Genomic DNA, 25,348 nt, shown 5'->3' on the forward strand with positions numbered 1-25,348 from the left:
CTGCTGATTTTCATCATTGTTTTTTATATTTTCATATTTTGCTGAGGATGTTCTATAGTGCAGACCTTCTAGTTGTAAGTTCTTTTAACTTTTGTTTATCATGGAACATTTTTATTTCATCATCAACCAATCTAAAGCTTAGTTTTGCTGGATATAAGATTTTTGGTTGGCAACCATTTTCTCTCAGAGCTTGGTATATGTTGTTCCATAATCTCCTGGCTTTGAGAGTCTGAATTGAAAAATCTGCTGAGATACGAATTTGTCTCCCCTTAAACATGATCTGATTTCTCTCTCTTGCATCTTCTAAGATTCTATCCTTATTCTGTATGCTAGCCATTTTCATTATAATATGCCTTGTTGTAGATATGTTGTAATTTTTTACATTTGGTGTCCTGTAAGCGTCTTATATTTGGTTTTCCAATTTGTTCTTCATGCTTGGGAAATTTTCTGATATTATCTCATTGAAGAAATTGTGCATTCCTTTGATTTGGAACTCTGTGCCTTCCTCTATCCCAATAACTCTTAGACTTGGTCTTTTGATGCTGTCCCGTAATTCTTGGATGTTCTCTTTATGGTTTCTATCTTCACAGTGTGATCAACTTTATTTTCCAGATTGTATACTTTGTCTTCATCATCTGACATTCTTTCTTCCAAGTGATCTATTCTGTTGGTTATGATTTCTACTGAGCTTTTTGTTTAATTTATTTTATCTATCATTTCAAGGATTTCTGACTTTTTATTAGAGTCTCTATCTCTCTTTTGAAATAATCTTTTACTATCTGTATTTGCTCTCTTATCTCATTATTGGAGTGATCAATTTTTGCCTGTATTTGCTCATTTAGGTCATTCTTTTATTCACAGATCATTTTAATTATGAGCCTTCTGAACTCCTTCTGACATTTCATGAACTTCAAGGTCCATGGGTTCTGTTATTAAAGTGCCTGGTTTGTTTGGGGCTCTTTCCTCCCTTGCTGTTTCATGTTGTCCATGCGTCTTCCTTTCTTGCAGTGTAGATCTGAGATATTACAGTATGTTCCCTATATTCTTGTAGTACCCATGCAGATTGTCTGTACCTCACCTGATTTGGGGCTTCCAGACCCTGCTGGTGTCCCTCAGTTAATGCTACTGCATCCTGGATCTGGGTCCTGAGCAATTTAAGAGTGATTGGATATGGGCCGCTGGGCTTGACTTCCCTTGAGAGTCTGCTAGTCAGAAGGGGTGGTCCTGTGCCAGAGGCCAGGCTCTGACAGGTGTCTGCCGCATGGGGGAGGGGTCATCTGTGCCTCCTGTAAGCCTGGGTCCTGCACAGGCTGGTGTGAGTGGTTCTTAATTACAGGATTTTTGACTATACTGTTGACAAACATTTTAAGGAGTATTTGGTGAACTTAAAATGAAGGGACATTCTACGGGTTTTTAATTTTCTAGAAAACTCACATTAGACAGGAATACTTGAAGCATACACATTCACACACACTTCTTCCCCAGAGAACATGATAAAATTGGTGAGAATCATTTCTTAACATGGGGACCAGAACTACAGCTTTCTCCTCAGGTTACAGAGATGGGAAAAAGAAACTCAATTGCATAAACAGCACCTCTCAGTCATCAAAAACTCAGTGGTTAACTGGATTTGAGCTATATGTTGCAGAAATGTCTTTTTTTTTTTTTTTGCAATGTACTTATAATCTAGTTGTAGAGTTGCTCTGGTAACTTCGATGTAAAAGGATGCTAACTGGTAAATTGATCATTTTGGTATACATAAAGAGTTCACTTTCTGTAAAGAAGCAAAGCTCTGGGAGGAAATAAAAATGTACCTTTAGAATATAATGGGCATCTAAAATGTACCTTTGGAATATAATGGACATTTTATTTACATTTGAGCCTGAAAATACTGAGAACTTATTTGGCTCTCTAGAGACCATGACTAACCAACATGGTTTTCAAAAAACAAGTACACCTGCTTCAAACTTTTATTTTTCCTTGTGGGGTGACCTCCTGTCAATTATTATTTGATTCAGTGATGTGACAGGTGACCATAGTTACAAACTGATATGCATTTTGTATTTTCTCACATGGTAGGTGAACACTCTACCTGTGATCCACAACCCCAGCCCAAGGCTCAATTTCATTTAAGAGCCTGTTTATGCTTGATAGGGACTAGATTTTAAATCATTTATATAATTTGGTTTATTAAAATAAAAATTATTATGTTTATTAAATATTTTATATTTATTTTATTAAAACAAAAAAGCGTACATATCCCTTTTAAGAATAGTTCAAATCAGGTAATATGTCCAACATTTTTTTCTTCAAATAAAATATTACTATAGTTCAATTTTGGAGAAGATCAAAACCAACTTTTCAAAAATGTACCATTTATCTAATTCTGTTTTAGAAAATTTTATATGGAAATGGATATGCTTTTTTGAAAATTCAACCTCTATTACTAGTAAATTATTGATTGTGTTGGTAACAATATTTACTTAGTACCATGGAGAATTGTGAAGAAATTTTAAGTAGAGTTTGATTAAGAAATTAAGTTTAAGATTGGGGTAGAAAATATACATTACAAATAGGCAGGTGTTTTGAGATCATCTGGTCAGAATTAATTGTAAACATTTTGATGTTAAATAGTAGTGACCAAAACTGATGGAACGCTGTGATGGAGATGATCATAATTCTGTGTCATTTTTCAGCAACACCCATCATGTTGCTTAGCACTGGGTCTTACCACCTACTACAATAGTCTGAGCCCATGGGATCAAATCCCTTTGCTTTGAAATAACTTTCACTGATGGTGATGATAAGCATACTACTCAAATATTTACATTGATTTGGAATTGAAATTTCCCACTTGTGAAAAAAGGAAAATTGAGAGTTTGATTGACATTAGACTCAAATGTTTTAATCTTCTTAAAATTATTGTATTTTCTCAGAGTAAAGTTTATCTAATACTCCCAGTGCTTCAATAATAATGTCTATACAAATATTACCATAAATTACAAAACAGCTTCACATTCTATTACTATTTGAATGTCACAAATATATGTATTGTACAAGGCACGTAATTAGCTATTATTTGTACTCAAACAGATGAAAGAGTTGACTTTCAAGGTAAAGGCATATTATATCGTAGTGCTAAAAATAGATCCTGCCTTGAAATTGGTCTCTGTATGGATTTGTCACTGTCTGAGACTTTGTGGGACTAGACAAAATGATTGCATTGTATGAATTTAAAAAAAAAAATACATACCCTCCAATCATGAGGTTCAAAGAATTTCCAAAATATAATACCCTGCATTGAGTGCACACTTTAGTATAACATTCCCCAAAGCACAGTCTTTTCTGGGACTTATTCTTAGGGTTATTTGGTGGTTCGATTTTGTTGTTTTCCTTGAATTAATTAGCAGATTAAGCTATTCTGTGTTTTAAAGTGTCAGCACATAACTTTCAGTAAATCACTGAGAAAACCAATAACAAGGAACCAAATAATACAAAAATATTTCAAAAGGCTTGCTTCAGCTTCTTAAAGAGAGAGCATTGCATCTTAAAATATTTTCTTGTAAATTTGTTTAGATTTTAGGCTTATTAACTCTAACATGGACTCAAGATAATGTATATTTCTCTAAAAAAAACAACAGTTAAATTAGTTGGTACATGTTAGTTGTGTAACTTATGCTTGTTTCCTTCATGAATTTTGAGTCCCAAAAATTCAGAGCAGCATTCTTTGCAGGGAGAAATGGCATATTTCATTAAAATTTAGGAGTAGATATGATCAAAAGTAAAATATTAATATCATTGTTTGAACAAAGTATTTCTTCCTCAATTACTTCACATTCTCTGACCTTTGCTCCACATCCACAGTGACCCCTAAATTAATGACTGACTTACTGGCTGAACAGAAGATCATTTCCTATAATAACTGCATGGCCCAGCTGTTTAGCACCCAATTATTTGGAGGCATCGAGATCTTCATCCTCATGGGGATGGCCTATGACCGCTATGTAGCCATCTGCAAGCCCCTGCATTATGCTGCCATCATGAGAAGACAGAGGTGCAACACGATCATCCTGGCGTGCTGTGCTGGGGGATGCACACTCTGCCAGTCAGTTTCTTCTTACCATCTTCTTACCCTTCTGTGGCCCCAATGAGATAGATCACTACTTCTGTGATGTGTATCCTTTGCTGAAATTGGCCTGTTCTAATACACACACAATAGGTCTCTTAGTCATTGCTAACTCGGGGTTAATTGCTCTGGTGACTTTTGGTGTCTTATATTTTTATATTGTACATCCTAAGGGGATGCTTCAGGGAGGGCCACAGCAAAGCTCTTTCCACTTGCAGTGCCCACATCACTGTCATGTTCCTATTTCTTGAACCCACATTATTCATCTACATCAGGCCAGCCACGACATTCCCAGAAGACAAAGTGTTTGCTCTTTTCTACACCATCATCGCTCCCATGTTCAACCCTCTGATCTACACGCTGAGAAACACGGAGATGAAGGATGTTCTGAGGAAAGTTTGGTGTCATCAAACACTTCTGGAAAGAAAGTAAACTTGTGGATTATTTCTGCTTTTCATGGTGTGGTACCTAACAGCATGTGTAGTATCTCATTATATGAATTTAAAATGATTTATATTTCCATTATCTAATTGGTAGAATTGGTGTAGTTTCCCCTTCAGGGAAATTATGTATAGTGCTGCTTTGAACATTTTGGAACTTGTCTTGTTAATAATGTGTCTGCTATTGGTTTTCCTTTATGCTTTGTATTGTAATTATCACTTAACATTTTAAGAAAGGTATTGTGCATTCATTTCAATGCTCTACCAGAATGTTACTGATATAAAATGAAATATATTAAAATCAAAAAGAAAATATTTGTTATTCATGGAAAACTACTGGGATGAGTTTAATTAAAAGATTAGAAATATTTGAAGCCCCTGGCCCTTGTAGGATCTATGTAATGCACTATGGGGTATGCTAATTAACACAACCTGCCTATCAATTATTGGGAAAAAGAACAAAGCTCTGAAAATAGTAGTTTATCCAATGAGATTAAAAAAAAATAAAGTAAAACTCTCAGGGATGGCTCATTAAGTTATGCTAGCAATATTAACATATAGTAAATCACTGTTGGGAAATTTTATGAAAAAACATCTTCTCTGTAGCAAATGGAGCAGATTGATATGTTAAAGGAAGCTGAGTAAATTGTGTACTTATTTTCGCAGAAAATATCTACTTCATGGAGTCACAGTAAGGGAAGAAAGCCACGTGTTCCTGCTAACAGATTCCCTCTGTACATCAAACACGCCCACATGCATATGCAAAAAATCACATGTAAAATAAGAACGGTCCAGGGGTTTCTATTTCTAGCATAATTTGAATAAATCTCTTCATATAAAAAACGAAAAATTATGAAGAGAAAATACTTAATTTTTGTTTACAACCATGAAAGACAGGAGGACATACGGTTAGAAAAGCTATAACAGAGTACAGAATACAAAGAGTGCATTTTTTTGCAGTTAGACATATAATTTAATATGAAAATGTTATTTTATAACAATTTAAGATTATTTTAATAGCATGACATAATAATGTGAACCATCAAATATTAAAGGCCATTATAAGTCAAATACAATGACTTTAAGAAATAAGAAAAAAAGAACATTTTTATTAGAAATGTAAGGGATAAAACATAGCAGCTGAATCTTAAGATTTTATTAGAGGGCTGGGGATGTGGCTCAAGTGGTAGCGTGCTCCCCTGGCATGCATGCGACACTGGGTTCCATCCTCAGCACCACATACAAATACAGATGTTGTGTCTGCCGAAAACTAAAAAATAAATATTAAAAACTCTCTCTCTCTCTCTCTCTCTCTCTCTCTCTCTCAAAAATATTTCATTAGAAATGTAAGAGATAAAACATAACAGCTATATCTTAAGCAGTAATCAATGAGCTGAAGTTACATTCTAACAAATTACCCAGAAGAGAGAATAGAGCAAAAACTAAATGAAAACAATTAGATAATATTAAGATACATTGAACTACTTGTGCAAAAACCTCCAGCCCAGGACATGACCAGCAGCTCAGCGCACAATCAGGGTGTCCTGAAAACCAGATGAAGCAAGAGCTTACAGATGGCCGCGCAGCAGTCATAGGCCATCAACAGCAGAAGAAAGATCTCAAAGGAGAAGAAAGAAGAACTCACCAAAAGTGTGCTCTGTAACCAAAATCAATAGAAATTAAAAAAAAAAGACTTATATAAGAATGTAATGATATGGCATTTTCTTAGAAGAACAAATCTGAAATCAATTTTGGGGAAAAGATGGGAATAGATCTTTAAACAATAAAAAAGAAAAAAGATCAGTGGGCCCAGGGTCTTCCTGACAGTTTTAGTGAGGACAGGAGGTTGCACACAAAGGAGGAATTGTAAAAGAACAAGAACACAAAGTACCTTCTGCTCCTTTGGATTCTGTGTGAGGCCCAAGAGTACACATTATACTATTCTTTTCTTCCATCTATTTTTTTCATAGACTTTTCAGATATTAGGAACTGTCAACCTATAGAAGAAGAGGACAAACTTTCAATATATTACATTAAATATTTTATTTATTTATTTAGTAAAAAGTGAATCTGTTTTCTGTTAAACTACCTACTGTAGACTTTGAGATTATCAAATTAAATAGGACTTCATTCCCTATCTGTGTTGATTTGCTAACATGTTCATGAGATCACAAAATTACAACCCAATTTAGTAGGCGCAACTATAAATTTGTTCATGATATGCTGAGAGTTCATGGAACATGTTAATTAAACTGGGATCAGAGAGGGCTTCTCAGAGTAAACATTCCCTGACTGAGCTTTAAAGTGGATGAAGTGAGAATTGGCCAGAGTATGAAAAGATGGAAAGATGCATTTCCTATAAATTCACATGAGTGTAATACTTGTGGAACCACTTAGGATAATTTGCACATTCAAAATGATTCATAAATGGATCCTATTCATGTGATTACCTAATTCACATCTCTAATTGGATCTCAGTTTCATATTTATAAAACTCTCCTTCATTTCCCACAAAAATCTTTTTTCCCCTAGTTGTCCTCCATCTCACCAAATCATACTGCCTACAATGTTGTCATTCATGCTAAAATCATACAATAGCTTCACTACTCTATCCCTTACATCTTATTTAGAAATATATTTAAAGAATTGCACCTTCAAAATATGCCTAATTTCATCATTGTCATTACTGCTTTGGTAACCCCCTCACATACTATAACAGCTTCCAGAAAATTCTCTGTGCTTTCTATTTGGTTCCAACAAACTATTCTTATAATGTAGTCCAAATGGCTCTATTGAAATCATGTTTGGGTCATATCTCTCCTTTGAAGAGCACCTTTGCATTGGATTTTTATCCCACACTTAATAAAACTCAATTGTCCTACTTTGGCCTCCTCGACACTAGATGACATGGGTCCAGGCAATATCTCCAAGATCATTTGTACATGTCTTCAAATGCAACCTTCTTTGGTTTTGTTGTTGTTTGTTTTGTTTTCCTTCAAGTATTCAAAGTATTTTACTTTCTTCCTAGTTTTATCTATATTTTTTATATTGCTATTTCAAAGGTCAAAAGCAGTTTATCTCTGAAATAATAGTAAATATAGTGTAAAGCTATTTTTTTCTTTTTAAAATATTTATTTTCTAGTTGTAGTTGGACACAAGAGTTTTATTTTATTTATTTTTATGTGAATTGTACCCGGGGCCTCACACACACTAGGAGTGCTCTCTACTGCTGAGCCACAACCCCAGCCCCAGTGTAAAGCTAACTTCACCATTTATTTGTTAGTTGAATAAATAATGTTTATAGAACATTTGCATGAGGCTCAGGGTGCACATAGGGGGCAGGTCATCAGAGGACAGAAAGGGAGCAATGATTGACCAGCCACCTTTTCACCATCAGTCTTCTATTTTGTCAGAGTATTTGCTTTAAATTTTCTCAAATCTTTTCTTGACAAGTATCATGTAAATTCTGACTTGTAACATTCTAAATTTTCTTCTTATTTTCTAAGACATGAAACTTCCCTTGAGAAAGTCTCTGCTTAGTTAGTTGAGTATTACTCATATTTCTCATCTAATTCAAGAACCCAGTTTATATATCAAGAAAACCCAAAAGACTTATTTACTCAGGTTTTAAATAGGAATATAATTAATATACATGCAGAAACAAGTGAGGTTTATGGATAAGAATATAATAATGACTAGGAAGGGTTATAAGACAGGTTTCTGGTATCTGATGTGGTAGGGTTAACTTTATATAATTAATTGAGAGGTACATTTATGTTTATGCAACTATGTATGTAATGTACTTGACAATATGCTTTATTATAATAGTTTCTGTCATTCCACTATCCCTTACCATGAAATTGTCTTTTACTGTCTAAGTGATTATTGTTTTCTGTCATCATTTCCTTGCTTATATTTTCATGTATAAGACATAAACTTTGATATGGAATTTAATATTCCATAATTTTTACATAGTATTTAGAATTTTATCCAAAAACATATTTTTAAACATCTCCAAGATATCAAAGCACATCTTATCAAAGTGGGCAAAAAGATAGCACATTGCCTTTCCCTATCACCCAAGTAACTGTGGTAAGTAGAATGGGGTCTCCCAAAGAAGTCAGACCTAATCAATGTAACTTATGAATAGGTTTTAAGTCCATTATAAAGAGAGAGCTTGATTATAGATGGAACTAAACTTATTAATCAATTGACCTTAAAACAAGAATATTATCCTGAGTTATCCAGGTAGGCCCAATTTATTCACAAAGTTTTTTGGTGGAAGAAAGAGGCAGAATAGGACGTTAAAGACTGAGAGAGATTTGAAGAAGCTACACCACTGGCTTTGAAGATGGGGAAAAGGCCCCCAAAGGAAGAATACAGTCTCCAGAAGTTGGAAGAATTAAGGGAGTTAATGTTTATCTAGAGTGTATGTATAATGCAGTTCCCTGTGCTTTTATTTTAGTCCAATGAGGCCAAATTTAGATTTCTGAGCTCTAGAATTCTAAGGCATTGAATTTGTGTTGCTTTTAGTTACAAAATTTGCAGTACTTTATTGCAGCAACCTTAGGAGTAATACAGTAACTTAATAATGTTCTGCATTTCTACAAACCTGGGCACATTTCCCCTTCTCTTTATGCTCTTGATGTTTTAAACATTTCTCTGCTAAGTCTGTACATAGAGGGGACCTGAACAAGATCTCTTTACATTCTGCACATTGCATAAAAAAGGAAGGAGATAGTGAGGTCAGAGTAAGAAGGAGAAAATAAAAAGCATAAGTAAGAAGGAAAACAAAGAGTAGGAAAGGGAAAAGCAAGACAGTTATTGGTCAAAAATCAACCATAATGGCTTGTAGTCAAAAGTAAATGCAGAGGCTGAGGCAGGAGGTATGCAAGTTCAGGCCAGCCTCAGCAATTTAGCGAGACCCTCAGCAACTTAGGGAGACCCTGTCAGACTGTGAGTGTGGCTTAGGGGTTTTGTACCTGGATTCAATCCCTGATACAAAAACAAATCAAAACAAAAGAAACTTGGATAATAAAGATGATGGAATTATGCTGTGTGTGAATATATCATAATGAATTCCAATTTTATATATTAGTATAATGCCCCACTAAAAAATAAATAAGTGGAAGGAATACCAATAGAGTGGAAGAAGGATATGAGGGGGAGAGAGGAGGGGAAGGGAGGGTTTATTACTGGGAAATGAAGTGGAAATAACTATACTGTATGCATTTGTGTATTTGTCAAAATAAACCCCACTACTATGTATAGCTACAAGGTACAAAAGAAACCAAATAAATTAAAGGTAAAACAACTATTTATCTCAAATACAGGCCAGAAATGAACTTCATACTTTCTGCAAAAATCATCAGAAGGAAAGCAGAGGAACCCAGTGATATAAATGAATCTATGCTTTTCTATTCAAAGAGTGATTTCAAAAGAGTAGAACAATTAAAGTTCCATTAATAACATATATGTTTTAAGATGGCATATTACATGTGTACTATTTAATACACATATTGAACTACATGGACTCAATGTAGAAAATATGCAATCATAAAAATTGTTTGCTAGATTGCTTTGATTTAGTATTATGATCTGGTAATTGACTGACTTCTAAATTCGTTTTATTTATTTGTATTTAAATTGAAGAAACCTGGAAATTAAAGTTCATTAATAGTTCTGTAATTTGGTTTTGACTATGAAGGAAAACATTGGGGAAAAGCTTTCCCCAAGGTCATTATCATTTTACTGCATTCCCTTTAAGGAGAACCTCTAAGAAGTAGAAGAGAATTTATTGTCAAAGGTACTGTGAAACTGCAGATTTAAGTAGGTAAGAGAACCAGGAAGAATAAAGACTGACTTCTACCAGCTTTTGAATTTAAGGTATCTGGAATTCTCTAGTGGTAACCATTCACAAATCAGTTTCTCGGGTATCTTACTTTAATTTGATCTGCTGCACCCACATTATCTAAGGAGGAGATAGAAAAATAAAGCAAATTCAAGCACTGGAAAATACAGGTGAGATTTTCTTTTTCTATTAAAATGAATACCGAATCTATGTTGGAAAGAGGAATTCATTTAAGCTACTAGATTTTGCACATTTGTAATAAAAATTCAATACACTGCTTTCTGAAGTAAATGGAGAATGAAATTATTAAGATGATGCTAAGATAAGGCGTTTTCTATACATGACTGTGAGATAGGGTGTCATGAGTGCCACAAATAGAAAAATGCCAATCATTTCAAAAGCTACTGAGGTGTCAGGTTTCAAATGCTCAGCAAGTGGAGGAAAGCATCTTTGAAATGTGGGTTAAGGAGAGAGAAGATTTCCTCTAGGACCTTGTGTTTTGGATACTAGAGGGATCAATCCCCAGCTTGTGTGTATGTGCTTGGTTTGTTCTAGAGAAGTGAGCAACGTAAGTGATATTTGCCAAGACTGCTATGCTGTGCATTAAATTTAGGGGCTCTCTCACTGGAGAACAGACTGTTTTAAAATCAGTAGAAAAACCAAAGGAGTATGAACATATGAAAGTAGGGAACATGCTTAATCCCAAATCTCAATTTCAATGTTGCTACTACCATTGCTGTTATTACTATCATCATTTTGTCATGCCCCAGAGAAGGCAGCACTGTAATGACTACCGAATCCACTCCACAGACTTGATGGAACACTTACCTGCCATTTCCCCAAAGCTGTAAGTACCAAGCACAACAGAGGTAATGGGTGGACTCCCAGCAATCAGTAGTTATGAACACCTTACTCAGCAGATCTGAAGGGCTGTGTTCTCAGTAGCACAGTCTGGAATAAGAGGAACAGTTTATGTCCTTGGCTTGATTTGAGGAAGAACCTAGAAAAACCCTTTACAATTATTCCATATACATATCTCCACGAAAACATAGCAGTAATCTCTACTAAAGTGCCTGGAACTCCATTACTGAGTGTTCATCTATTTAAATAATACTTTCTCCTCTTCTTAAATTATTTTAATTATTATTCAATGGTAATCTCTTCCTGAAATATTGAACTCTCCCAAATTGGGAGATCTAATGCAACTACCATAACACTGGAAATATCAGAAGGATACACAAAAAAATGTGGACATTAAAGGACTGACTGCTGACTTGTCTTCCTTTTACTTTGATCCACTTTAGAGATAAATCGTGTTTTGGTTAATCCATGTTTACAGAGGTGAAGTAATTTCATGGTAGAAATAAGTGCTATTGTGATAAGTGATAAATTGAAACTCTGTCATTTCACAAATGAGATATTGGAAGCTCCAGGAAGTTAAACGATATACCTGTGTTACAACAACATCACATCAAAGCCTAATTTGTATAATTTTGTTTCTATGACTTCACACCACATCTGGAACTTGGGGTCAAATAAGGGGCTATGAAGTCATTTAGATGAGATCCAGATTCATAAGAAGGAGAACCTGCGGAAGTCTCGAGGCTCAAGTATTTGAGGACTTATAAGTGGATATTGTGAACAGGTATGGAAATACTCAGCAAAGAAAGTGAGCACATATGCTTTTACTTATGCATCAAAAATAAAGAAAACATTCTCTGTATACAAATTGGTGTTCCCTCAAACAGATTTTGTTTCAGAATTAGAGTGCCTTATATAAAAGAAAAGCTATTTTTATTAAATTACATTTTTATGTAAATATAAATATACTACAATGGACACCACAATTCAGTATAAGTAATATGCATCAATATTAAAGAAAAATTAAAGAAATTAAAGAAAACTGAAAAGTCAATTTGGAAATAAACTTTAATACATAGTGAAGGAGGAAAGATACCTGGTAACAAGTGAGACTCAAGGGATTTATGTTACCTCTCTGGACATTGTTTCTACATCTGAAGTGAAAAAAAAATGATATTATATAGAAGTAAGGTAATTGGAAAATACACAATTCATTTTCAAGTGTGTATACTAAACAGGAGTAACTACCCATTTTTCTATTTTCAACTATAAGAATGATGTTCTAAATTAGAAATAAATGATGATGGTACTTTCCATGTGTCCTTCAGGTAATTTGTCTCTGGGGAACATGGCCTCATGGACTCAACCCATGGAAAAAATAAACAATGTAGCTGAATTCATCTTCTGGGGCCTTTCCCAGAATCTAGAAGTTGAGGAAGTCTGCTTAGTGCTCTTCTCTTTCTTCTACACAGCTATTCTTCTGGGAAATCTCCTCATTATGCTGACAGTTTGCACAGGTAACCTGCTCAAGTCTCCTATGTATTTCTTTCTCAACTTTTTGTCTTTTGTAGACATGTTATTCTTCGGTCACCGCACCCAAGACAATTGTTGACATGTTAGCAAAGAACAAAACTATCTCTTATGCAGGATGCATGCTGCAAATCTTCGGAGGGCATTTTTTGGGTTGTACTGAGATCTTCATCCTTACTGTAATGGCCTATGATCGTTATGTGGCCATCTGCAAACCCCTGCACTATATGACCATCGTGGACAGGGAGACTTGCAGTAAAATGTTGTTGGGGTTGTGGGTAGGTGCGTTCATACACTCCATTATTCAAGTGGCTCTGGTAGTCCAGTTACCCTTTTGTGGACCCAATGAGATTGATCACTACTTCTGTGATGTCCACCCTGTGCTCAAACTTGCCTGCACAGACACCTATATTGTTGGTGTTGTTATGACAGCCAATAGTGGTACCATTAGTCTAGGGAGCTTTGTGATCTTGCTCTTCTCCTACAGTGTCATTCTGGTGACTCTGAGGAAGCAGTCAGCAGAAGGAAGACGCAAAGCTCTGTCCACCTGTGGCTCCCACATTGCAGTGGTCATCATCTTTTTCGGTCCCTGTACTTTTATATACATGAGGCCTGACACTACCTTCTCAGAGGATAAGATGGTGGCTGTATTTTACACCATTATCACTCCCATGTTGAATCCTCTGATTTACACACTGAGAAATACAGAAGTAAAAAATGCTATGAAGAAACTGTGGGACAAGAAGGTGTTTTGGACCAGTGGGAAATAGTTGGAAGTAATAATTTGAACTGAAAGATTTTATGAATTATCTTATATTTTCTCCACTGTGTTTAACCCCTCTGTACAATAAAGACAACCAGGACAAACTCACAGGATTTGAGGAAAGAACAAATGAAAGAATAACATATTTTACAAAGAAAAAGTATGATCATTATTATCTTAATTATTTCAAAATCTGGTAATTTCCTGAAATCTATGCTAGGTATTCCTGTGACTAACAAACTTAAAATTATCATATTCAGTATCATTATTTTCTTCTCCATTTTATGTTTTGTGATATTTTAAAATGAGAACATTCTAAGAAGTATTACTTAAAGCCATTTCTGTGGTTTTGAACTATGGTGCATTTTAATCTCTCATATGTGTATATTGTGTGGATTTTAGAATACCTAAAAAGCAACACATCAAAGCTAATGTTCTCCTATATAAATTCTTCAAAAGACAGGGAAAACTAAACCAATAAGCCTGGACTGAGAACGGAAGTGTTTGCAGAATGTCAAACAGATAACTCCGAAGCTGAAAAGACAAAAAGATTAGTTTTCATCATTTGGTCTTGGGAAAAATCTTTCCATACTGTGGTGCTCATTGTACCCAAACAGTAAGAAGATTGAACTGATTAAGCTGTGAGAGTCCCCTTTTCAATTGCAATATCTCAGTGGTATTCTCATTCTGGACATTTTTTTTTTCTTGTTTGAACTGATATTTTCTCTGGTGACCCAGTTCTCCTTCCTTCTCCATGAGCCACATCCTGAAATTTATTAACTTTTTAGTAAATATGCATAGCACCAATTGCCTCTGCTATTGTTTCATTGTCTTTTCCTGACATCGATTATCCATGCTACTGCCTGTTCTTGGGTTTTTGTCTGTGGCTGATTGAGAAGTATAAGCATTATTCATGGAAAGGACCATAGTGCTTAATAAATGACTGGTGATCTTGATGTATCCACAGAATTAAAAGCAAAAAAGATTAAAAAAATCAACAAGATGTTTGAATTTGAAATTAAAACCATATTTAGGCCTTTTGCTTGAATAATACAAATTTGTGTTTATTTTCCTACTTTAAATATTCATTTGCTGGGTCTCTAAATTTTGAAAGGAGTTGGTCAATGCTTTATAAACTCATCATTATAATTACCTTTTATTTTTCATGCACAAATGGACATTTTAAAAGAATCTTTTCAGTTAGGCCAGGTTAAGGGTCTATAAGAATGTACATTTTAAACAAGTTTCTCTGTGAATTTCTGTGCAGGCAGTGACATATCAGGAAACAAATTGGGTAACTGGGACTTGATGATTCTTCATGTTGTTAGAATGTAAGAGTTCTATGAGTTGATAGAATACAAACAGGTCTTTTGAATGTTTCCCCCTGTGTTATGCAGTACAGTGAACAGAGAGCTAAAATTGAGCTGAGCTTACAAAACAGCATAAAAAATAAATATCACACATTTGATAACTTCTCTCTATAATACTCTGTTTTATGTCTTTACCCTAAATAATTATTTGTCTGATGTCCCTGGGAAGGTAGTAGATGGCACTGTTTTTATTCACAGAGACCAGTAAGTAAAACATATGAAGGATTATTCAAGTTTTCACCAGCCACTTTATAAGTTATACCTGTTCCTGAAATTTTCTGAGTCAGTCCCTGTGGGAGGAAGNATATATATATATATATATATATATATATATATATACACACACATATATATACACACACACACACACACACACACACTCAGTATTATTCTGCCATAAGGAAAAATGAAATTATGACATTTTCAGGAAAATGGATAGAACTAGAGACCATCATGTTTGGTGAAATAAGTCAAACTTAGAAAGGAGGCAAAGGGTCTTATGTTTTCTCTCCTATGTCGAAGCCAAAGTGGACAAAGGAAAAGAAAAGTGTGTATCAGGGAATCTACTAAAAATCAAAGGGGGACGAATGGAGGAAAGGGACTTGTAAGGTCAGGAAGCAGCAACCAAAAGGAGGTAGATTTAAAAAGGCTGCTGAAGGAGGCTTTATTGAGATTTTGCTACCAGGTGAGATCCTCAGACCAACAGGGTTGGTCTGAGGAGAAGCTGGTGGGGGTGGACTGGACTGGAATTTTTATTGGACTTAGGGCAGGAAGGGAGGGATTGGGACAGGAAAAGGGGATTTTTATACTCCCTTGTCCTACTGGGGTTGGAGGGGGGAGTGGGCTGGCTAAGATCCAGGACTGGCCAGGAGACTCTGCTGATTGACAGGTGATTCTGTCAGCACCTGATTGGTGGTTCTTTTGAGCGGGGTGGTTCTTTTGAGCGTTGTTGCTTGTCCACTTCCACCAACCTAACAGGTCCAAGGGGTGAGAGCTAGAGCCAAGGCAAATGATTTGGAGAAATATTGGCCAAATTACATTGTTATATTGTGTACAAGTATGAATATGTAACAATGAATCCCATCATTAAGTACAACTGCAATGCAACAATAAAAATGTGGTAAAAATGAGCGTATAAGTATAATCATTGTGATAAATTTAAAAGTTTGATAGAAATAGATGTTCATTTTCAAATTTCAAAATTCTAATTACTGAAATACACCACCTAAAGGATACTAAGAATTAAATAAAGTAATGCATAATAGTAATATGCAATTACATTGCATTTTATATTTTAGAAACACGTGTGGTTAATTGAAAGGTCTGAAATATACAACACACTCATTTTGTAAATTGCTTTCATTTTTCTTTATTACAATGAAAATCAATGAATGTAAATAGTTAGTACTTCTTCCGACATAGCTGATTTTTCCATGAAGATATATGTTTCCTAAAGCAGGACATAACTGCAGTTCATATATTTTGCTCTGATAATAGCTGATTTTTCCATGAAGATATTTGTTTCCTAAAGCAGGATGTAACTGCAGTTCATATACTTTGCTCTGATAACAGTGTTATAGTGCCCATATGTGCGGACTCATGAAGAACAGAATAAGTTGAAGAATATCAGAGCTAGGAGGGACCAGGAAGTCATCTGATCTACTCTTGTATAAAATCTCAGAGAAGCAAAGCAACAGAAAGAGAGTGGCCAGGGGTCTTCTCTCCTCAAGGTTTGTTACTGTGGGTGACAGCACATCCCATCTTTGTTGCGTTAATGACATTGATTCTGGGTTGGGAACTAGATCAGGCAAAGGGTGACAACACTAGAGGCTTCAATAACCTTCATCTTGTCTTGGCCCCACAATCTCTCAGGGCCTTCTTCATGTCTGTATTTCTCAGTGTGTAAATGAGGGGGTTGAGCAAGGGGGAAATAATGGTGTGAACAGAGCAAACACTGTGTCATTGCTGGTAGAATCAACCCTGACATAGTGAAGAACAGCATAAAGAAAACCACAGTGATGTCTGAGCCATAGTTGAAGAGGATTTGAGGTGGCACTTGGGGAGTAGGTCCTCAAGATAAACAGGGTGATGGTGTAAAAAATTACAAAGACAACAAATGTCAAAAGAGATATCATTCCTGTGGTGGTAAGGATTGTCATGTGCAGGAGCCTCATGTCAGTTCAGGCTAGCTTCAGCAAGGGGAACATGTCACAGAAGTAGTAGTCTTTCTGAAGGGGGCCAGTCTCCATGAGCATCTGTTAGGAACTTGGACAGAACTGTGGGATATAACAGTTGGTATGACACAGGGGTTAAATGGTTGAGAAAGTTTTATTTACCAAAATGATGGTATTTGGGGGCAAGGGAATACCCAGACATTTGAGGGCTGTCAGATATTATAAGCAACTTATTACAAATAAAAAGAGACCTAACACAAAATCCTTCAGATGAGGTAAAACCTGGTGAAGACCATATTAGGAATTGATATTTGGCATAAAACTTCCTCAGAGAATCTGTGTGTGTGCAAGTTATTACTATTTTTATTTCTCCAATTTTTAAATATATAAATGGAAGAAATCTTTAAAAATGTTTTTTTTTTTTTTTTTTAATTACAGGAGCTCTTGCAACACCAACAAGAAAAAGTCAGAAGATAAGCCAATTTCAGAAATAAAATCAACCACAAGAGATTTGGAGGATTCAAACTTCCCATACTGATAATATTCAGTGTATTAAAAAAAAGTAAATCTTCATTTCTTCACTTCTCTGAACATGTATATAAAGACCTCGTTCAAATGATCTCTAAATCTCTTCCGGATGTTAAATTCTGGAACATTTTTTTTTTCTTTCTAGACCCCAGACATAATTGACATCATAATATTTTATAATGGCAATTATAAGGGATCATGGTTTTGTAGTTGTGCCCTTCTTTAGGAAATCGTTATCTTGACTGAGAATCAGAAATGATACTGCTGGTTATTTGTGATGAGTCCTGCTCCCTCACTTGTTGAAGTTTGAACATTAGAGAAGCCCACCAAGGCAAGCATATAAAGCAGGGTTTATTTAAAAAGGAGTAACACAGGCTTCTCCTGGGAGGGAGAAGGGGGCCATAGCTGGTATCCTGGTATCCCAAGAAGCAAGGATTCTTTCCTTTTTATATATCTTAGGCTTCCTTTGTTCTCCTATTTTCTTCCTCTTATTTTTCTCCTTCCTGTGTACAGGACTATGTCTAGGAAATGCTCCTTGGGATGACTGGTGGGAAAAGGTGAGCTAAAGGGGGAAGGGCAGGATGGCACAGCACAGGACACATTAATTAACAAACTTACAGCTCCCTGAAGGTAGGGGCAGTTACTGGGACAGGTTACCTTAGAACAGGTTGAGCAAGGGCAGGCTCTTCATAAAAGAGGAGGAAGGGCTCAGAAGGAATTAACATTTGAATTCCTAAGGGAACAATCTCCAACTTCCTGGGACTCACTGAAAATTGGCTTGACTCATCTGACCTGACTTGATTTACCTATCTATACTGACTGCCTATTTAATTCTGGCTTCAGAATCAAACCTCATAGAAATAGACAGGTCCTAAGCACTCACATTTTGAGATTTGTACTGCAGTAAATATAACTAAACAATATGAAAAAAAATGTGCTTACTATATATTTTAATTCTTTAATAACAATGCTTTAAAAGTTAAACAATGTAATGTCCTTACACCATTTATTTTGAACTTATCAAAGTTATTATTTGGTGGCCAGGACATCTCAAATAGATGACCTTAGTCTTAGTCTTTCCTATAACACAATGTCGTTATCACATTTAGTCACTCTGTTATACAAATGGTCTCCTAAACTATTTCCTCAAGTTCACTGAAATTCTGTGTCCCTTGACCTTATCTCTGAAGGATGTAAAAAAATCACCTCATTTTTAAGTACAAGAGACACAGAACTGATATTTTCTGTTGCTTTATCGCCTGTATCATTGGCCCCACTAAGAAACTGAATTGAATCTACTCAAAGTATTATTGTCTGTGTGCAGCAGAAACAAAAGTGTTAGGGTAGCAAGGAGTGCATAGCCACAATGTCATGGAGATTTCAGTAATAGTATTTCTTCATAAAAAACACTTAGACCTGGCCAGGTGTGGTGGCACTTGCCTGTAATCCCAGCATCTCAGGAGGCTGAGGCACGAGAATTCCAAGTTCCAAGAAAGCCTCAGCATCTTAGCAAGAGCTAAGGGCTGAGGATGTAGATCAGTGGTTAAGTTGCCCAAGTATTTGAAACTACTCTCCTTAGATCTGCAGACTCAGTGACGCTGTGTAAATGTCCACCCTAACACACATAGTTTCCACAAAAAGCATTTAATTCTCTTTCATGGGCCTCTGGGTAAGCTGGAGTTCAGCTGACCTAGGATGGGGATGGGTGGGTTTAATTTAAGACTTCATAGTGGGCCCAGTAATACTTCATGTACCTTTTTTTCCCTCATGCATACAATAGCAGAGTTATCTTCATCTGCTGGTCAAATCAAATTCACAGCTGATCACCAAATATGAACTAAATATGTTAAAGCACTGAAATATTTAAAGAAATCTCATTCAGAAACCACAAAGTACTCTAATTCTGGAGATACCAAAAAATATGATAAATATATTAGTTTTGTGGATATGTTTATATGAAAAATAGATGAAATGTGAAGGAACATGAAATATGTTTATACAATCCATTGAGCACTGCTTAGATATATATTTACACTTATTTATGCTATTCTAGGGAAAAAAGTATAACCATTAGCAATTAGAAATGGGGAGACATATTTTCATGTTTTTCACTACTAAGAAAACTATTTTTCTGGAAAATGAGAATTTTTGACTTTTATTTTTTTTTCATTTAAAGTTTACAATAAGTCATAATTTCCCATTTCTTTATAGCAATAGTATAACAACATCAGTCTGGCAGTCAATGTTATGATTGTATATTAATGGAATAATAATTAATGAAAGTATGATCTTATTGATATTACTTCTTCAAACTGGGGACAGTCCAAATTTTCTAATTCTAAGAATATCAGAATCCTCAAATCCAAGTGCAAGTATTCAGATGTTCCATCAACTGTATGAAAACTACTAGAAACGATTACTCAAAACACAAATATTTGTAAGACCACTAATCCTAGCTTAATTGGGTCAGAAAAAAATTGCAAAGTGATTTTAATCACCAGCCTAGTTTGGTAACTTGATCTAGGGGACATAGAGATCCATTGCCTACAAAGTCAAATCTTGGACCATAACAGTAGATTTGTGTGGTTCTAGAATTTGGTTTATAAATTTATTATAACTTCTAATCCAGATATCTTTGGTCTTTTATCTTTGTTTTTAATTTCATGAGTACACCAACATCAGGTATCAGTCTTGTTTCTTTTTTTAGTTGTTAATATATCTTTATTTTAATGTATTTATATGAGGTGCTGAGAATTGAACCCAGTTCCCTACTCATGCTAGATCAGCACTCTATAGCTGAGCTACAACCCTCAGGTATCCATGGGTGATAGTTCCACCCTTCTCTCAACCACTAATACAAATGTATGGAGAGGCAGTATGCACACTGGTGGATATTATAGTGAAGCAGAGAGACAATTGAAGATACACTAATCCACATATACACAAAAAGAATCTCAGGTCATGGTTCATGTGAAAGAGAAATCTATCATCAGGGCACAAGAATTTAGCATAATAAAAAAAATATTTGTCCAGTATAAGTCTTTCTAGAACCACAGATGGAAATAGGGCAAGAAAGTCCAGTAAAAATAAATAAATAAATAGATGGATGGATAGATAGACAAGTGGATTTAGCAACACTACTTGATTCAAACTTTGTAGGAACTAAGGTTTTCAAAACAAGCATTTCAGCAAATTATATTTGCCCTGTTAATTGTGTCACGGTTGTCCACATTGTCATGCTTGGCCCTGTTTTCATTGTTTCTTTAATTTTCTTAGAAGTCACTGTACATTAAGAGATGTTGCTGGTTACAGACTATGAGTAAAGTATAGGTGGTTAGAAAAAGAACATTAATGAAATATTATAATTGATTAAATAACAGGTACATCTATTCAGTGTCTTTAGGATGTGAGAAAAGAAAATGAACACTAATGCCAGAGAATATAAACCAATCTTTTGTCTTTAAGCTTATTTTTATTATTTTGGTATGCTGTTCACACCTCTGCAGCCACTCTAATATTACTGGAATGAACTGTGATTGTGTTTTGTAGGACTGCTATCAAAATGCATTAGCTAAGTTGTCATGTTTTCCAGATATCTATTCAAAAGTTAAGTACCTATTAATTGCTTAATACATACCAGAAAACTTCTTAACCCTGTAAACAATCTCAAAGTTTTAAAATCATATAAAGAAAATAGCAAAGATAAAAATGAGGATAAGATAATGATGCTGAGATTCTGTGCTTAGTAAGATTTCTTTAGTCTTGATATCTTAGAAAAGCATTTGATTAAGAAATAACAAAATTAATATTAAGCAATGATGAGTGATAGTTTTTAACAATATGTTTTTCTGTCATTTGTTTCTCCTGGAAATCTAATTGTGTCATTATTTAGTTCATTGTGAACTGTTTATAAGCAAGAGTGACAAAATTTAAGATCATTCAGCTTAAATTATTACTCCCAACCATTTGCCACTGGTCCAAAATACCTTCTTGCCCCACAGTCTCTTCACAGTATTCTTTACTTCTGCATTTCTGGTTATATAAATCATAGGATTTAGCATGGGAGTGATAATGGTGTAAATACAGCCACTGTCTTATCCTCTGAGAAGGTAACATTAAAGCACATGTATGTGAACACACAGGGACCAAAAAGGATGATGACCACTGCAAGGTGGGCTCCACAGTTGGGACAGAGCTTTGCACTTTCCTTCTGATGACTGCTTTCTCAGAGACATCAGGTTGAAACTATAGGTAATGAGCAATTATAAAACTCCCCAGAGTGATGGTACCACTGTTGGCTGTCACAATGACACCTGTAAGTTAGGTGTCTGTGCAGGCAAATTTGAGCACAAGGCAGACATCATAAAAGTAATGATCGATCTCATTGTGTCCACAAAAGACTAGGTGGACTACCAGAGCCACTTGGATAACAGAATGAGAGAATACACTTACCCAGGTCCCCAACAATATTTTACTGCACCTCTCCCTCTCCATGATGGTCATATAATATTACAGATGGCCACATAAGGATAACAAACCATTATTGTAAGGATAAAGATTCTGGAGCCACCAAAGAAATACACCCCAAGGACTTGCAGCATGCACCCCACAAAAGAGATAGTTTTTTTTCTTTGCTAAAATGTCAACAATCATCTTGGGTGCTGTGACAGAAGGGGAAACAAATGCCCATCAATGACAAGAAGTTGAGGAAGAAATACAAGGGTGTTTTCAACAGATTCCCCATGAAAATGGTCAGCATTTTGAGGAAGATTAACAGAAGAATGACTATGTAGAAGAATGAGAACACCCCAAAACAGACTTCTTCAAACTCTGGGTTCTGAAAAAGGCCCTGGAAAATGAGTCCAGTTACACTGTCTAATTTTTCCATGGAATGCATCCAGCAGGTCATATATATCATCTGGAAAAAAAAAAAAAACAGAAAGACAATCAGCATTTATTTCTAACTCAGAATAAGTGAATGATCGATCACAGTAGTTGTTGAAAATGGAAGAATCAGTACTGACTACTGACTGGCATGCATCCCTAGACTAATTAAAGTGCATCTATTCTAATCATCTTTCCTCTCTAATATATCCAATTTATTCAAGTCAAATGAGAAAACAAAGTCTACAGAAATAAATTACAACTAAGTGTTAGCAAAATCACATATCTTATCAAGAGTGTATCTTGGATATTTATGTTAATATTATTTGTGTATAAAAATTCACTAAGTTCTCTTTCTGTAAAAAATGAAATCAACATTCAGAAGAAAACTGTGGATATGTTGTTAACTGTATATCTGATAAATTGCCCTTACTTAGATCACAGAAGTAAGAACATGTGGTTAGGATGGCCTTAGTTCGGAGCCTAAGCAACTCCATTTTATAAACTCCAGTTTGAAACCTGCAGTTTCACCAGGCACATCCACAGAGCCCCCCAGTATGGCCACAAACAAGTTACTTCCCCTCACCCTGATAACAGAGTGAAGTCCCTGGCAGGCTGTCCTCGCCTGATAGAGGAAAAGGCAAGAAGTTCAGGGTGGAGACCACCAGACCAGATATTTTTGACCCCATGGTAAATGATGTCACTAAGAAGTCCAGTGGTAGCTGATAAGGATAGAAAGGGGGGTCAAATGCCGAAAAAATTTAGTATAAATAATAGAGCAAATGAGCAGATTTTCAGCCAGCCGAAACAAGGATGCACTCGAGCTGGGTGGGAGCCTGATGTTGGCCTGACATTGCATCACTTGTCATGGTTTCCTGAGCCACTGTGTGATCCTCACCGCCCTTAAACTCTACCACCTCCTCTGGACCTTGGTGAGAGTCACAGCTTCTCCCTAAGACCCTCTCCTCAACTGGTCGTCTACTCCACTCCAGGAAAAGCCTGCCTTGGTTCCAGACCTGGTCACCATGGTCTGAGTGAATTTGCATCTGCTGGACATAAAGCCTAAGGCTTAAGACTTGTGAACTTAGCATGCAGAGGGAATGTCTGTCATTAGCCTGGCATGATTAAGTGTGTTTTGCAGTGCTTAGAATTAATCTAGAATTGTTTGCTGTGAATTTAATTAACCTAGAATTGTTTGCTGTGAATTGATGTCTATTGCAGTGCCTAGCATTAAGGATTGTCGTTTTCTTGATTAAGAACCTATAGAATAAAATTGTATTGAGTAATTTGAGTGAATAAAACATTGAAAGGGGCAGAAGTGCATGGACATTCTTTATTTCTCCCCTCGACTGCATATGTCACAATTTTACCCCCTCGAGACACATGTCCACATGGTCCCTTCTGAATACTGCCATGCCTGGTCACTTCCTCCACTCAGGGGTCCTTGATATGTTGATACTGGGTGACTTCTGCAGGGTCTTTCAGATATTTCTGCAGATGAACTTATGGCTCCTGTTTGAGCTCCAGCTCCTATGGTGAAGAGGTGCTGGAATGTGAGGTAGGGAAAAGAGGACAGTTACACAAACCTGAAATCATGGTGCTGTAAACTGGGTGAGTCACTTACCACCATGGAGACTTTGTTATCTCATTTGTGAAAGGACAGACTGTTAACTTCACAATCACCATATAGACAGTATATTCTACCTTGATACTGAGTTCCTCTTGTAGGATAAGAATAAAGGTAGAAAATAAAGAGAAAAGAAGAAATAAAAGGAATTTGTGGAGACAAGGAATCCCTGTTCAACTTGAAAGGTGGGAAATGGAGTCTCAGAATATTTCTCAACTTTCAAACTCAGAGTCATGGAGGATTCCCCAGGATTCACTATGGCTTAGTATTTTAAACATTTGTTTAGTAATTAAAAATGAAGCAAAAAACAAGAACAAAAACAAAACATACAAAGGAAAGATTGCATTGTAATGTGTACATCTCTCATGTATCCTTCAATTTTATTAAGTCTCCTTCTAGAATATCTGAGTTCTCCCAATCTTGTGTGAACTTAATATTTCAAGAAGAGATTCTTCTTTAGTTACTTATTATGGGTTTAGAAAATGTTTGGTGTTTCATTTAAAATGGATTTAATTTGGGGCTGGGGATGTGGCTCAAGTGGTAGAGAGCTCGCCTGGCATGTGCCCAGCGCTGGGTTTGATCCTCTGCACCACATACAAATAAAGATGTTGTGTCTGCCGAAAACTAAAAATAAATATTAAAATCTCTCTCTCTTTCTCTCTCTCTTTAAAAAAAATAAAATAAAATGGCTTTTTTATATTGGGGTAGAAAAGGGCATATTGGACTTAAAAACAGCACACTACCAGTACACAGCCACATCAATGTTGATTGCAGCACAATTCACAATAGTTAAATTATAGAACCAACTTAGATACCCTTCAGTAGATGAATGGATAAATAAAATATGGAATATATACACAATTGAACATTACTCAGCATTCAGCATTGAAAGAGAATAAATTCATTGTGGGAGGCCATCCTCGCAGGTGATTTGAGTTACCTCCATGGCTGGGTGAGAGGTGCTTAGACACAGCTGTGTCAGAACTTTCCCCACCCTTTTCCAGGTCCAAGGGCTTGTCCGTGCAGATGCATGTCTGGCCACTCCCCTGAAGACCCAATTGTTGTCCCTGACCTTGGGATGCTGCCCCCATTAACCTTCATTGGATGGGATTTTCCCTGGAATTTTTTGTTCACCAATAAAAGCCCACTCCCTGGCATGTTCTTCCTCTCTCTCTCTCTCTCTCTCTCTCTCTC

The 25,348-nt window shown here is 35.8% G+C and overlaps 2 protein-coding genes across 2 annotated transcripts; both read left to right on the forward strand.

Moving 5' to 3' along the window:
* The first annotated feature begins 1,261 nt into the window (after positions 1 to 1,261).
* Positions 1,262 to 6,229, forward strand: LOC107133754 (olfactory receptor 4P4-like). The gene is given in 7 exon segments (XM_015475963.1): positions 1,262 to 1,315; positions 3,435 to 3,475; positions 3,812 to 4,090; positions 4,092 to 4,265; positions 4,267 to 4,541; positions 5,396 to 5,474; positions 6,070 to 6,229. Coding segments are annotated over 7 exon segments (1,062 nt in total).
* A 6,397-nt stretch (positions 6,230 to 12,626) lies between these two features.
* On the forward strand, positions 12,627 to 13,578 carry LOC107133757 (olfactory receptor 4S2-like). The gene is given in 2 exon segments (XM_015475967.1): positions 12,627 to 12,850; positions 12,852 to 13,578. Coding segments are annotated over 2 exon segments (951 nt in total).
* Positions 13,579 to 25,348: the final 11,770 nt, after the last annotated feature.

Source organism: Marmota marmota, unplaced genomic scaffold (genome assembly GCF_001458135.2).
Source record: "Marmota marmota marmota unplaced genomic scaffold, marMar, whole genome shotgun sequence".
Classification (NCBI taxonomy): domain Eukaryota; kingdom Metazoa; phylum Chordata; class Mammalia; order Rodentia; family Sciuridae; genus Marmota; species Marmota marmota.